At 39.3% G+C, this 16,128-nt stretch overlaps 1 protein-coding gene across 1 annotated transcript in view; it reads right to left on the reverse strand.

The window, feature by feature from the left end:
- LOC126092000 (medium-chain acyl-CoA ligase ACSF2, mitochondrial-like) overlaps positions 1 to 16,128 on the reverse strand; it is a 100,658-nt gene that overhangs the window by 50,793 nt on the left and 33,737 nt on the right. Inside the window, exons 3-5 of the mRNA XM_049907374.1 lie at positions 7,732 to 7,860; positions 5,101 to 5,321; positions 2,987 to 3,104 (exon numbers count right to left, since the gene is read on the reverse strand). Coding sequence (XP_049763331.1) covers positions 2,987 to 3,104; positions 5,101 to 5,321; positions 7,732 to 7,860 — 468 coding nt within the window. The remainder of the gene's footprint in view (positions 1 to 2,986; positions 3,105 to 5,100; positions 5,322 to 7,731; positions 7,861 to 16,128) is intronic.

Genomic DNA, 16,128 nt, shown 5'->3' on the forward strand with positions numbered 1-16,128 from the left:
CCAAAGTGTGACTTTGCTAACTTAATTGTTATACCTGCCTCATAAAATTTATCCCAGGTTCTTAGTAACATTGTTCTTTCCAAGTTTTGGATATGATTAATAAAATAATTATGTAGATCAAAAGCTCTTGCAGTAGCTCCCTGCCAAAAGCTTTATCTCAGACTCACGTAAATACAGAAACAAGTATATTTAGCCCAAATAATGATATTTTGTATTTAAATGATTTTCCAACATGAAAAAATGGTGTGTATTGTTTTGCATCTTCATCTGAACTAATCTACCAATAGCCAGCCATTAAATCCACCAAACTAAAGTACTTTGCTTCCTCGAAACATGCTAACAATTTGTCGATACACACTGGCCTGTCCCTTTCAGTCCCTATACATCTTCTGAGCATTTAGCCAACTACAGCTTATCTCTATCTGCTTCAGTGATCCAACCAAGTAATCAAGCTGGCGATGAACTTGCATATAGTTTTGTAGTCAACAGCAGTGCTGAGATGGTATATGTTTTGTCAACAAGCCACTACTACGTCAGCTGTCTTCTCCGTCACACCCGACAAATTTTCTTCTAAATTTTAGCTGTATTTTATCTGTGTTGCGTGTCTGCAATGTGCACACGCACATTGCAGACACACAACTCAGATAAAATACAACTAAAATTTAGAAGAAAATTTATCGAGTGTGATGGAGAGAAATAAAAACCACACACACACACACACACACACACACACACACGCGCGCGACTGGCAACTGTCTTTCAGCTATCCAATTAGGTGTGTGAATAATGTTATCGTGCACTTTTCAATACTATTTCTTTAGTATCTTTTATTTCTCGTCAAAATATTTAGATGACATGGTGTATCGAGCGATTTAGCTCTCATGTTTGTCCTCAGTTGCCACAGGAAACGAAAATAATAATCTCAACATTTCCTGAAAATTGGTATACTTTCTTGCAAAACTTGTGATCTTTCCAGCCTCGCAGTTTCTCCTCACTTCACAGTCACCAAATACTGTGTAAAATTTACAAATAGCTGCACTAAAAGCTGTCAGTATGCTTTATATAGATTGAATACATCTTTAACACAGTTTTAGAATGCCATCTGCTACCACGTCAAATGTCTGTTCTTGATGAATTATTGTCTTGCTACATTGTTCTGGTTGTCCATACTCTCCATCCCATCACCACGCTCAAACATCCAACTCTTCTGCACTTCATTCCATCTTGCAGGAAATGTTAAATGAGAGATCGCAACTTCTACTCCAAGCTACGAAATGACTGAATGAACTCTTGATTCAGCTCTTCTATATTTTACAGTTCATTACGTCTCACTGATATATATTAAGGTGGTTCAAAGAAGCTATACCTATGGTAACAGACAAAAATCATTGAAACACTTCTGATTTGAAGGCCATACAGACAGGCAGTGGTATATTAAAAGATAATTCATTTGTCTTGGTGATGAAGTTGACATTGTCAGCAGGCTGTGTATTCCAGGCAGCCCATGACACCTTCAACTGGAGGCCCAGCTGCTAGATGTTGCACATTCACTGCCAACATACCTTGTCCTTTCCACAGCATGTGTGCCAGTAAAATGCGGCACGGATGGTCTCTAATTTCACCTTGAACACTATTTCTACCAATTTCCTCTATAGCAATCATGTCTTGGTGGAACGATTCTTCATAGTGGACCATGATATTTGCTGTAACAACCTGAAACACTACAGTGGTGGGATTCCCTTGCTGCCTCTCCCTCCCAGCTGTCACTATTGCACCCTCCCCCCCCCCCCCCCCCCCCTCCTCTGCTAGCAATCCTCATCCCAGTTGGACTGCAGTCCTGGAACAATGGACCGATATGTGCATGAGCGTGCGTCCCCTTACGTATAATACTGATGAGTAGCTCTTGGGTTTGAGTTGGCGGCCATGCTCAGATTCCGCGGCCATGCTCAGATTCCGCGGCATTGCAACAAGGGTCATATCCATAACTCTCAGATGAAGTGTCGAGTCCTTGGGAATGTCCTCTTGCTTGTATATGTAGAAGCTGTGCTTATTCATTTGGTGTACATTCTTGCCTCAGCTCATGTGCAACATATTTGTAGGTGAGCTCTCACAAAGGCTGCTTACAGAGGATTTCATGCTAACTTGAGATGATAGCACTCCTCTGTGTTTATCCTTATTCCTATTGATTTCTTTATGATGCTCTCCCTGTAGTTGCTGACTTCGCACAGCAATGTTCCTTACAGAACCACACTCAACAACATTGTTGATATTCCTGGGAAATTAAAAATTTAAGTCGATCTTCACTGAGACTTGGTCTGCAGTGTGATAAACTGCAATTATATGAATAACTTAAATCAATTAAACAATCGTTTTCAGCCACCATGAAAGATTAAAGATATGTGTAACCTGCCACATGTACCAGGTATACAAAAGCATCAGCACAAAGTACAAAGGCAGTACTGTATCTCTCGGCATTGCATAGCATGCATTAAATGCATACACATAGGATATAAAGAGAAATCGATGATGGAAGAACACAGCTTCAATGTAAAAACACTTTATTTCAATGCATAACCTTGCTGTGATCTTACTATTGAGAGATTGTGCTAAAGAAATCAATAAAAGTAAGTATTAACAAACATCATATCGAGGGAGACAAGGACATTAAGTTGTTACGGGCTACAGACATTAAGTTGTTATGGGCTACAGTCAGAAGATGCTTGACACGGGGCTCGAGCAACGTTGCCCACACAGAAGACTAAGCAAATACAACTGCCCCCCCCCCCCTCTCCACCCAGGCAAACACTGGCCCAGAAGAGCCCCAGTACTTCCATAAAATTTGTAATTTGTTGTACAAGTAGTTTGATCACCATTTTGAATGTGGTTCTTAAGACCTATGTATTTGTTTACTTTGGTACCTATTCAGATAGTGTTTTCCTCTTCTAAAAAAAAAGCCATACAACGAAAATAAAAGTAAAATTCTTACCGATGTGAATTGCACATTGCAGCCTTCATCTGCTTGGATATCATAATCCAGCTGCTTTAACTTCTCAAACGATGCAGTTGAAGCACAGCCCATAACATCACTGAATCTGAACATTCCACTGAAATGACATCATATTTTTTATAAGACAAATTGAAGCAACTAGGTTGCTGAAACATTATTATTGAAATAAAAGAAGCAATTTTTGTCCTAAACCACCAAGACGTTATGAATTATTAATTTTTGAGAATTATACTAATTCTGCAAAATATTCCAACAGTGGTCATTGCTGCTTCAAGTGCTGTATGATATTCTACTCAGAAACCATTTGTACCATCACAGTAATACACAATTTGCACTGGAAATGTAGGAATTGAGTTGGTAATTTTGTGTGTTGCTTTAAATGATCATATTAGCATACTTTAATGATGCTCCCAAGACTGGGGAAGTCTATCGTTAACAGTAGTGTATGGTACTCACACTAAGTACATATTTCTCTTTTCATGCACATTATCTTTGTCTGCCTATGTTTAGTGTGAGGTGCCAGTATTGGCAGGCATTTGTTTACTGGATGTCAAAGTTGTCACAAGAAAACCCATCTCCTTGTACAGCTACATAGGAACAGTTATTTATTTTATTTCTGATTTACAGCTGTTGTAAGGACATTCTCAATACCAACTGCATATGATACTCCACTGTTTTTACATAACAAAACTACAGCTAGTTCAGTTGTACAGAATTCATACATTTTAAGCTGTGTACTATTTGAGTTTATTATTATTATTATTATTATTGTTGTTGTTCAGCAACTGAGGAAATGGGTTGCTTTCTTCTAACTGTCAGAGCAATACAGGATGATGCATCTGTACTATGAGAAGATTAACACTGTGCATACAGGAGGACTGTTCGCAATGTATAGTCTCACACATTGTTTTTATTCTATAAGAAGGATGGTTGGCAAAAATAACCTTACAGTGAATAAAGAATTTGCGACGGACAGACAGAACCCAAGTTTGGATTGTTTCAAAGATGGGGAAGGAAATTGGTTGTGCTCTTTCAAAGGAATCATCCTGACATTTGCTGGGCACAATTTTGTGAAATCATGTAAAACATAAATCAGGATGGTTGGAGGTGCATTTAGTCTCTCATTCACCTGAATGCAAGTTCAGTGTGCTGAGTACTGTGCCATCTTGCTCTGTCAGGAACCACTGAGGCTGTTATGTAAGGTGGTGTCATTGTACCAGACGGATGGATGGCTTCTGTCAAATGCTGGTGTAACCAGAAGAGAATTATGGTTTGGAGGTAAACATTAAAAAGATAAAGAAATGGGAATGCTGGAGGATGAAAGATTACTGCAAATCAGAGAGAAAAACCATAAAAATAGAGAACTGTAATGACCAAATTTGTAGATAGACTGATTGTTTAAGATACCTGTAATGGATTTGGATAAAAATTTATCATGTCAAATGCTTCATTCATTATGCTGAGGCAGCTACTGGCTGCTAGACAGATTGGGTTTATGAAAGTAGCTTATACAGCATCACACATGGAGCAGTAACTTTTATGGTCAAAACACTGAACTTAAGGAAAAACGAAAGGAATCACTTCGACACACCACATTGTGATACTGGGGGGAAAAAATAGGTAATTTTGATTGGGCAGATAAAATCTTAGCAGCCTAATTACTTGCTACCACCAATAAGAAGAAATGTAAATGAACTGCAGACATCTTGAGACTGTTGTTGAAAGGTGTTGGAAGGGATGCAAGTTACTGCTATGTGCATATTTAAGTAAAATTTAAGACAGATAAACTGAAGAGGAAAGTAACATTTCAAAAAGCTGCTAGTTCCCATGTTGTACTAAATATCTGCTGATTACTTCCTATTGATAGCTTAATATCACAATGAGCACAATGATATTTATCATCAAATAACAGTTATCCATGCCCCAAATGCAGTGGCTGTTGTTGGTGGAAAGAAGGGAGAGAAGGTAACTAGCATAAAAAATGAGTTAACATTTACAATACTTAGTTGCGTAAACAACGTAAGTGCATAAAAAAGGAATGATCTTAACTTAATCAAATAAACCTTGCAATGCAATGACAAGAGTTAACCTACGGATACTGCTGATCTCCAATTACAATGACTGTTGTGAGATTGGGTAAATTTAGACTTTTCAAATGTCCAGGCTTTGCTGCAGTCACCTCTGGAGCCAGTGCCTGCACCATCTCAGGATATTTTTGTGTCTTAAATGTTTCCGCTGCAACCAAAGCACGAACATGCACCTTCTTCAGGCAGTATTCTAACTCAGGGATTTGATAAGCAGGATTGATATTCACCTACAGAAGAAATTCATCTGGTTGAATGGCATTTTAAAAGAAAAATAAATTAATTATTTTTTAAAATGCAGTCTTACATGTGAACACAAACTATCCCACTGTTCAGTAAAAGCTTATAGAAAACTAACTGTATTGAAAGTGTCAGCAGAATCTCTGTATTTATGACAATTTAAATAACCATGTGACAAATTTTATATGGAAAGTTCTGACAGAATGTAAATAATTTAGAAGTCATGGTGACAAGCCAGCTAATTGTAGAAGTTGTCGAAAGGCACAAGAAAATAAAATAAATAAATAAATAAAAATTTAGAAAATGAAAATTTTGTTAGCTTGTGTAGCTGTACAGCTTTTTTGTGGACAAATTTCTCCTGTAGGCCAAGTTACATTGGTACTTACAATGTAACTGCAATAACTACAGTGCAACTCAGCATTTTTCACACATGTAAAGTAAGACAGCTCACAAGTTTGGTATTCCAGAATAAATATTTCACTCTCAAGTCACAGGTGCATGGTTGTGAAATATCCTGACTGATTAAAACCATGTGAACTTTAATCCCGACTTTTGTGTTTCATGGACAATGATCTCAGCTATTCACAACTCATCCACACAGCTTTCATTCCGACAATACCTCTCTCATGCTTAACATACTTCAGAAAAGTTTACACGTCAATGTCTGAATCCCACATTGTGCCTGTATAAGTTGATAAGTGAACTGCTCATGAAAAGGAAGTGACTAGGTGTTAGTCTTGGTCCATCACAAAGTTTTAATCTGTAAGGAAGTTTCACAAGTTTCATATTATACGAATGCCTTGAATGATACGTAAAAATTAAGGTATCTTATTGTTTGGCAGTGGTATAACATTTTTCTTTCATTGTCACTACACAAGTTTCCAGAGATTATATATTTAAAACCTATAAATGCAACATCAAGAGTTGTTTTGTGAATCTAGACTCTGGATTCCAGGAACATGACAGCATTAAGATACAGTTACAGCCTGAGTGTCATGCTCGTTGCCTACTGGTGAAGTGCTGAGATACTGTGGATGTTCCAATATTTACATAAGAAGTACATCCCTCCTACCAGGTGGTAGGTGATTGGGCCCTGTGTGGCCTACGGGTGGGGGGAGAGCGGGGATGCAGTTTTTGGGGAGTCAGGAGCACCAGAGTTTCACTCTAATCTTCGTAATGGTATTCAGCATGCATCCTGCATGCCAGACAATGCTAAGTGCACTCTTGCCGTATTGCTGTTAATGTCAAATTCCAAACCAGACTTCAGCCCTACTGGCAAGATTCTCTTAGATCCCAACTTTTATGGACTTCTTTACAATGTCATCCCAATAGCCATTTGCTAAGTGTAGCAAAACTATATGTTCTCAAAGTCACGAGTGTGATCATTTATTCAATGCTCTGCCACTATGAGTCTTTGTGTTTCTCAGTTTTACACACCTCATGTGTTTTTCACAGCATTTCAAGGTACAGTGCTGTGTTTTCCCAATGCCATATACCCCAGATATATTAAATTTTGTTGGTCTTTCACACAGCCAAGAAACTCTCATCTTAGGCAGTGGTTAGAAGACTGTTTTGCTGTTACATTTTCCAAGTAGCTTCACAATTTTGGCTGAGAACAGCCAAAACAAAAAGAGTTTCTTCGTTCTGTGAAAGACTCAATGACACTAAATGTACTACAGATACACAGCATTCCTTAGGAATGTAGCCAGCAACATATCAAACAAAGGAAGTTCTGTATTCCAAAACAATGGAAGGAGCACATGAAGGGTGTATGACTGGGGCACACAGAGAAATTGGTAGTGAGAGTGTGGATCACACTTTTGACTTCCAGAACACCAAGTTGCTATGCTAAGGGATCAACTATTTGGACAGAGTTACAGAGAAATTCATAGAAGTGCAGATCCACAAGAGGCCTGTCAATAGGGACAAAGGTTTCCAATTAAGAATTAACTTCAGCTCAGAATCCCCCGTTAGCATCTCATCCGGCATGCCAAACACATTCAGAATACCCATGCAGGGACTCGAGGGCAGCCTGCAGCCACCCCTATCACTACACATCCAGCTCCTCCCCACCCTCCAGCTGTACAGCAGACAGCACACACTCACCCGCATCCATGTGCACCAGGCATTCCGCTGGTAGAAATGGTGGGACATCAGCAATATTGTGACACTTCACCTGACGGTGAGTATGACACTCATCAAAACATTGTAGTACCTTTGTTATTCTAATAAAAAGAAAATATACATTATTCTTTCTGTGACACTAGCTACTACACATCTAATTTCCGCACGTACGCCCACACACACACACACACACACACACACACACACACACACACACACACACACACACACAACGAACTATAAGTAACAATAAGCTATATAATAAAATAAACTTACAATAACTAATCCAGCTTTGTTGGCAGCTAAGCTGGTCAGGTACCACTCAGTAAGGTTGGGAGCCCACACAGCAAGAGCATCACCATGCTTTAGACCAATCTCTAAGAAGCCGGCTGCTAATTTGTCAACCTGCACAAGTCAGTTATCCTTGAGCGATGTCAGTAAGATGAAAGCATATTATGTATATGCTTATTAATTTAAGGACAATGACTATGGCATCTGCAATTTGGGTATGTATTTTACTTTAAATTCACTTATTTCACAAGGGATCTCAGATTGGCATTGCAACACTGTATAAAAAAATCTGACATATTACAACATATTCAATGATAAATTGTGAATCATTTCTGCAGTTACTCGTACCAAGATAAAAGATCAGGTCAAGGTTCATGACAGTGTTTTATTGGATAAGAGATAGCCAGAAAGTAACCTTCATTAGGCTACAAATAAAATTATGTAACAGACAAAGTAAATTAGAAGAATCTTAGAACTAACTTCTATATTACTCCTCCAGTTAATTACCATTCAAATTCAAGCATTTATCACATCTCTGAACGAGCTCGCTAATAGCCTCTTCATATCATTCTGCTACCTGAGATTGCAGCCAGCCCATGAGAGCATCTGTATGTTCTTCATGGGAGTAAAGGACTGGTAGCCAAGTCACATATTAGAGATCATGAAGAGATGGAAATCACCGAGTCGGGCTGTAGGGAGGATGTTAAAAATGTCCTATCTGAACTAACTGAACAGTTAGTGTGTGTGCCTGGCAACAGGCAGCTGAGCATTATTGTGCAGAAACATGACACCTATAACCAAGAATTTGTTGCTCGATTTGAATGGCTCTTCTCAGTTGTTATACTTTGTTGAAATAGGCTTCGTAACTGATTAAATGTAGAACAATGTTCCAATAAATGGTAGCCATAACAGGGTGTATACGTGGACAAGGAAAAAAAAAAATCCCCAACTGGTCCCGAATATCCCGTTTAAAAAATACGCTTTTTCCGCAAGCGAAAATACACTTTTTCTGTGCTAAGTGACAGTACCATTGAATGACTTTCGAAAAAGAAAAAAAAGAAAAAAAAAAAAAACCCACAAGAAGTTTTGGAAAGACCTTTGATGTGCAGCAACATATACACTGCATATTTTCGTGTTACAAAAGTATAAATTCGAATTGCACCACACACAGCGCATTAGTTTCTCGAGTGTTTAAATTGAGAGTGGGATGTCCTTTTGTATGTAAGACAGTCGTATCTCATGCCACGTGATCTCGCCAGCTGATGACAGCAGATATTCAGAGCATAGGACACGTGCTATAGTCAGCCAATAACAAGATCACTGTTACATACTACTCGTGTGAACAAAGTTGACACTCAGCGCGCTGACTGATGGGAGCAACATTTACAGTCACTCCCATAAGCCAGCTCGACAGGCGTCAACTTCGTTTGTGCGAGTAATAGTGCGAACACACAAAGAGGAAAAGTTAACGATTTACATTAATATACATAGTATAGCTACAAGAATAGCTAAGCTTTCACATGTAATATTGATCTTTTTTTGCATGTGTTATACTTTAAGATACATCACACAAATGAGCCCGAACATTTAAAGTAATGACATAAATGTTTGGTCTTCTGAGCTCGAAATTCTTGTAAGTGGCTGGTCATCAAAGTGTTCAGTTTTAAATGCTCTGCGATTTAAGAAATTCATCCCAGTTTCTCACACGTAACTCATCTTGCGTAAAAAGAAATTTACTTTGAAAGTAACACTTTTCGAACCACCGTTTACAATACTATCCGGAGAAGTTAGAAATAGGTTCGATTTAACAGTTGCCAGAGAACGCCAGGAAACGGGCACTATTGCGCATGCACAGCTGCAGTGGTTTAGGAAGCCCACATGTCCATATGTATAAAGCACTAAGAGAGCTTACATTACGCCGTAAAAGAAACAGGACATCAGAGGATACTCCAAAAGCACTGGAATTTTGTAAACCATAATAAAATGCATAATTCAGCTTGAAGTGCACATTGGTATTTCCCGATTCCCAGTGAAGTAGTTCCAATTTGACATTAAGCTTTTCAGTGTGGTTTTTGCAATGTAAATTTTCTTGGAGCACCAGTACAGTTGTGTTGTGGTCTTCAGACCTGAGACTGGTTTGATGCAGCTCTCCATGCTACTCTATCCTGTGCAAGCTTCTTCATCTCCCAGTACCTACTGCAACCAACATCCTTCTGAATCTGCTTAGTGTATTCATCTCTTGGTCTCCCCCTATGATTTTTACCCTCCACGCTGCCCTCCAATACTAAATTGGTGATCCCTTGATGCCTCAGAACATGTCCTACCAACCGATCCCTTCTTCTGGTCAAGTTGTGCCACCAACTTCTCTTCTCCCCAATCCTATTCAATACTTCCTCATTAGTTATGTGTCCTACCCATCTAATCTTCAGCATTCTTCTGTAGCACCACATTTCGAAAGCTTCTATTCTCTTCTTGTCCAAACTATTTACCGTCCATGTTTCACTTCCATACATGGCTACACTTCATACAAATACTTTCAGAAGTGACTTCCTGACACTTAAATTTATACTCGATGTTAACAAATTTCTCTTCTTCAGAAACGCTTTCCTTGCCATTGCCAGTCTACATTTTATATCCTCTCTACTTCGTCCATCATCAGTTATTTTGCTCCCCAAATAGCAAAACTCCTTTACTACTTTAAGTGTCTCATTTCCTAATCTAATTCCCTCAGCATCACCCGACTTAATTCGACTACATTCCATTATCCTCATTTTGCTTTTGTTGATGTTCATCTTATATCCTCCCTTCAAAACACCATCCATTCCATTCAACTGCTCTTCCAAGTCCTTTGCTGTCTCCGACAGAATTACAATGTCATCAGCGAAACTCAAAGTTTTTATTTCTTCTCCATGGATTTTAATACCGACTCCGAATTTTTCTTTTGTTTCCTTTACTGCTTGCTCAATATACAGATTGAATAACATCGGGGAGAGGCTACAACCCTGTCTTACTCCCTTCCCAACCACTGCTTCCCTTTCATGTCCCTCAACTCTTATAACTCCCATCTGGTTTCTGTACAAATTGTAAATAGCCTTTCGCTCCCTGTATTTTACCCCTGCCACCTTTAGAATTTGAAAGAGAGTATTCCAGTCAACATTGTCAAAAGCTTTCTCTAAGTCTACAAATGATAGAAACGTAGGTTTGCCTTTTATTAATCTAGCTTCTAAGATAAGTCATAAGGTCAGTATTGCCTCACGTGTTCCAGTATTTCTACGGAATCCAAACTGATCTTCCCCGAGGTCGACTTCTACTAGTTTTTCCATTCGTCTGTAAAGAATTCGTGTTAGTATTTTGCAACTGTGGCTTATTAAACTGATTGTTCGGTAATTTTCACATCTGTCAACACCTGCTTTCTTTGGGATTGGAATTATTATATTCTTCTTGAAGTTTGAGGGTATTTCGCTTGTTTCATACATCTTGCTCACCAGATGGTAGAGTTTTTTCAGGACTGGCTCTCCCAAGACCGTCAGTAGTTCCAATGGAATGTTGTCTACTCCGGGGGCCTTGTTTCGACTTAGGTCTTTCAGTGCTCTGTCAAACTCTTCACGCAGTATCGTATCTCCCATTTCATCTTCATCTACATCCTCTTCCATTTCCATAATATTGTCCTCAAGTACATCGCCCTTGTATAGACCCTCTATATACTCCTTCCACCTTTCTGCTTTCCCTTCTTTGTTTAGAACTGGGTTTCCATCTGAGCTCTTGATGTTCATACAAGTGGTTCTCTTATCTCCAAAAGTCTCTTTAATTTTCCTGTAGGCAGTATCTATCTTACCCCTAGTGAGATAAGCCTCTACATCCTTACATTTGTCCTCTAGCCATCCCTGCTTAGCCATTTTGCACTTCCTGTCAATCTCATTTTTGAGACGTTTGTATTCCTTTTTGCCTGCTTCATTTACTGCATTTTTATATTTTCTCCTTTCATCAATTAAATTCAATATATCTTCTGTTACCCAAGAATTTCTACTAGCCCTCGTATTTTTACCTACTTGGTCCTCTGCTGCCTTCACTACTTCATCCCTCAAAGCTACCCATTCTTCTTCTACTGTATTTCTTTCCCCCATTCCTGTCAATTGTTCCCTTATGCTCTCCCTGAAACTCTGTACAACCTCTGGTTCTTTCAGTTTATCCAGGTCACATCTCCTTAAATTCCCACCTTTTTGCAGTTTCTTCAGTTTTAATCTACTGGTCATAACCAATAGATTGTGGTCAGAGTCCACATCTGCCCCTGGAAATGTCTTACAATTTAAAACCTGGTTCCTAAATCTCTGTCTTACCATTATATAATCCATCTGATACCTTTTAGTATCTCCAGGGTTCTTCCATGTATACAACCTTCTATCATGATTCTTAAACCAAGTGTTCGCTATAATTAAGTTGTGCTCTGTGCAAAATTCTACCAGGCGGCTTCCTCTTTCATTTCTTAGCCCCAATCCATATTCACCTACTACATTTCCTTCTCTCCCTTTTCCTACACTAATTCCAGTCACCCATGACTATTAAATTTTCGTCTCCCTTCACTATCTGAATAATTTCTTTTATATCATCATACATTTCTTCAATTTCTTCGTCATCTGCAGAGATAGTTGGCATATAAACTTGTACTACTGTAGTAGGTGTGGGCTTCGTATCTATCTTGGCCACAATAATGCGTTCACTATGCTGTTTGTAGTAGCTTACCCGCATTCCTATTTTCCTATTCATTATCAAACCTACTCCTGCATTACCCCTATTTGACTTTGTGTTTATAACACTGTAGTCACCTGACCAGAAGTCTTGTTCCTCCTGCCACCGAACTTCACTAATTCCCACTATATCTAACTTTAACCTATCCATTTCCCTTTTTAAATTTTCTAACCTACCTGCCCGATTAAGGGATCTGACATTCCACGCTCCGATCCGTAGAACGCCAGTTTTCTTTCTCCTGGTAACGACGTCCTCTTGAGTAGTCCCCGCCCGGAGATCCGAATGGGGGACTATTTTACCTCCGGAATATTTTACCCAAGAGGACGCCATCATCATTTAATCATACAGTAAAGCTGCATGCCCTCGGGAAAAATTACGGCTGTAGTTTCCGCTTGCTTTCAGCCGTTCACAGTACCAGCACAGCAAGGCCGTTTTGGTTATTATTACAAGGCCAGATCAGTCAATCAACCAGACTGTTGCCCCTGCAACTACTGAAAAGGCTGCTGCCCCTGTTCAGGAACCACACGTTTGTCTGGCCTCTCAACAGATACCCCTCCGTTGTGGTTGTACCTACGGTACGGCTATCTGTATCACTGAGGCACGCAAGCCTCCCCACCAACGGCAAGGTCCATGGTTCATGGGGGGACCAGTACAGTACGATGTCATTTTTGGTTCTTCATTATGGCATAATGTCGTACATGACAGAAGACGAAAACATGCACTTTAAATTCAGTGAACGGTTGGAACTAGCCAATACACTTCGTTTCAAATAAAATGATTGCCTCAGTGGAAAGATTAATAAAGCCAAATTTCTTTGACAAACTTGCAAAAATAACTTCATTGTTCTGCAAGGCAATTAATGCTCGACTGCTAATAACTTGGAAATAAAATAAAAATCAGAAAACTGAAACTAATAATATATTTTTGCCCTCCATAATTATGTGAATGTATTTTAATTCACTTGATAGCTCCCGACCACTGAAATCCATTTTGTTTTCATTTGACGTGGAAGCTGTAAATGAAGAGAAGCAGCGAAATCACTTAACGCAAACACCGGTCATGTGGAGACTAACCCGCTCTCCACTACAACTCTGACAACTCTCCACATGCACGAATCTGGCAGCTAGAGCGCGCGAGAAATTTTTATCATTTGCATCTGGCTGCTTGTTGCTAATGCCGATACAGCTAACAGCCACATTTCAAGTAGCAGGAAGCGGGAGAAGGTACTGCGAGTCAACTGTGCATGCGCATGAGGTCGCTGGCAACTGGTCAAACAAACCTAATGTAAACAGTTGTGATGTCACGCTCATAGAAAGCAGTTTATTGTTACGAAGTACCACACAGCCATCGCCCTACAGCCTTTGACACATTTTTGCCACTAAAGTTTTATTTTTTTTCCTCTCGTTTATATTTTATTGCTGCAGTATTATTCTCCAGTAACAGGCTACAGTAACATTCTTTGCTAGAGAATCAATTCTTAGCAGTCAAAATTACAAAAATTTAATTGGAATGTAAAACAATGAAAAATTCACGGAATTCCAAAACATTCCCCGTTTTTTCCCAGATGAAAAAATTCCCAGATTTTTCCCAGGTTTCCTGGGTCATATACAACCTGCCTAATCATACTGGGTGAAAAAGCTTGGCATACTTTTTATGGTTTGTTGTGAGAGGCAGTATAATCTCCCCACTACTGACTGGTGTTTCATGTCTGCCTTACCACAGGAAACCCACATCTTATCACTTGTCATCATTCTTTTCAGTAGGATCTCCCTTCCACATCATAATGGAAAGAAAGTCCACAGAAGTAGTCATCCGTTTTATGGGATTTTTCATCAATTTACTGCACATGCTAGTTTGCAAGCTGTCGACAGATGTTCACCTTCGTCATCAACATAATCACTGACAACACTATCAGTTATCACATTTCGTCTGTCTACAGCACAAATTTTTGTGATGAATGGTAGCAGTTTTCAGATTTAATGCCACTACAAACCATATTACAGAATGGGTATCACACTTGGTAGGATCTTCAATGAATGAATGAATGAACGATGTTACCACCTCATTATCAAGCTCTAAAACATACTGGCCTATTGTGACAGTCAGTGTAGTGACTCTTCCACCCACTATTTCTCACACTACATGAAAATAGGGATTCTTTATGAATAGCCCTCATTCTCACAAACACACTGCCTGAGATGTGGTGTCTTCTTTAGCAGTTTATCAGCTTGCTAATGCCAGTATTTACAGTAGTTTGAAACAGGCCCTCTTCCTCAACCTCCATTTCATTTGAAGGCGTATCTTTGCATTTTCCACTTAATAACCCAAAGATCAGTCTACAGGCACGACATACTGCAATGTTATGCAAGCTCGATTTTCTAGTAGTACTTATGGACATGCAGTCAATCTGATGAGTAACAAAGAACTACAATGTGAAGCTGGTTAGTAAGTACTTGCAATATGGGGATATTGTGTGTTAAGAGTGATTAGCTCACTTATTGCTCTGAAATCTGAACATACACAAGATGCTCCAGACTGAAAAACAACAGCCTTGACACATCATAGACCACTGCTGGCTTTCAGAGGATGCTGATCCAGTAATGGGAGGTGTTATTTTAATGCTAAGAGTCTTATCCACAGCATCTGGAGCCATTGTGGATTCTATATTGTGAGACCATTAAATCCTAAATCACCAGACACCATTGTACCTAGTAAGTGTGCTCATGCCTGGTTTTCTGGTATACTTTGTATTCATATACAGGTCACAATGTTGTAAGGGCAATAACTGTGTCAAGTCATTCATGTCCCTCAACCTCAGTTCAGTCAAATGCCACTCCACCTGGGTTCCAAGTGGTTGTGCTCATTAATAACTACAGCTTACTATAGACTGCTCTGATACTGCATAGCTACTGCACCAAAAGTATGTTGTTGTGGTCTTCAGTCCTGAGACTGGTCTGATGCAGCTCTCCATGCTACTCTATCCTGTGCAAGCTTCTTCATCTCCCAGTACCTACTGCAACCTACATCCTTCTGAATCTGCTTAGTGTATTCATCTCTTGGTCTCCCCCTATGATTTTTACCCTCCACGCTGCCCTCCAATGCTAAATTGGTGATCCCTTGATGCCTCAGAACATGTCCTACCAACTGATCCCTTCTTCTGGTCAAGTTGTGCCACAAACTCCTCTTTTCCCCAATTCTATTCAATACTTCCTCATTAGTTATGTGATCTACCCATCTAATCTTCAGCATTCTTCTGTAGCACCACATTTCGAAAGCTTCTATTCTCTTCTTGTCCAAACTATTTACCGTCCATGTTTCACTTCCATACATGGCTACACTCCATACAAATACTTTCAGAAATGACTTCCTGACACTTAAATCTATACTCCATGTTAACAAATTTCTCTTTTTCAGAAACACTTTCCTTGCCATTGCCAGTCTACATTTTATATCCTCTCTACTTCGACCATCGTCAGTTATTTTGCTCCCCAAACAGCAAAACTCCTTTACTACTTTAAGTGTCTCATTTCCTAATCTAATACCCTCAGCATCACCCGACTTAATTCGACTACATTCCGTTATCCTCGTTTTGCTTTTGTTGATGTTCATCTTATATCCTCCCTTCAAGACACCATC

The sequence above is a fragment of the Schistocerca cancellata genome, chromosome 7, assembly GCF_023864275.1.
Source record: "Schistocerca cancellata isolate TAMUIC-IGC-003103 chromosome 7, iqSchCanc2.1, whole genome shotgun sequence".
NCBI lineage: Eukaryota > Metazoa > Arthropoda > Insecta > Orthoptera > Acrididae > Schistocerca > Schistocerca cancellata.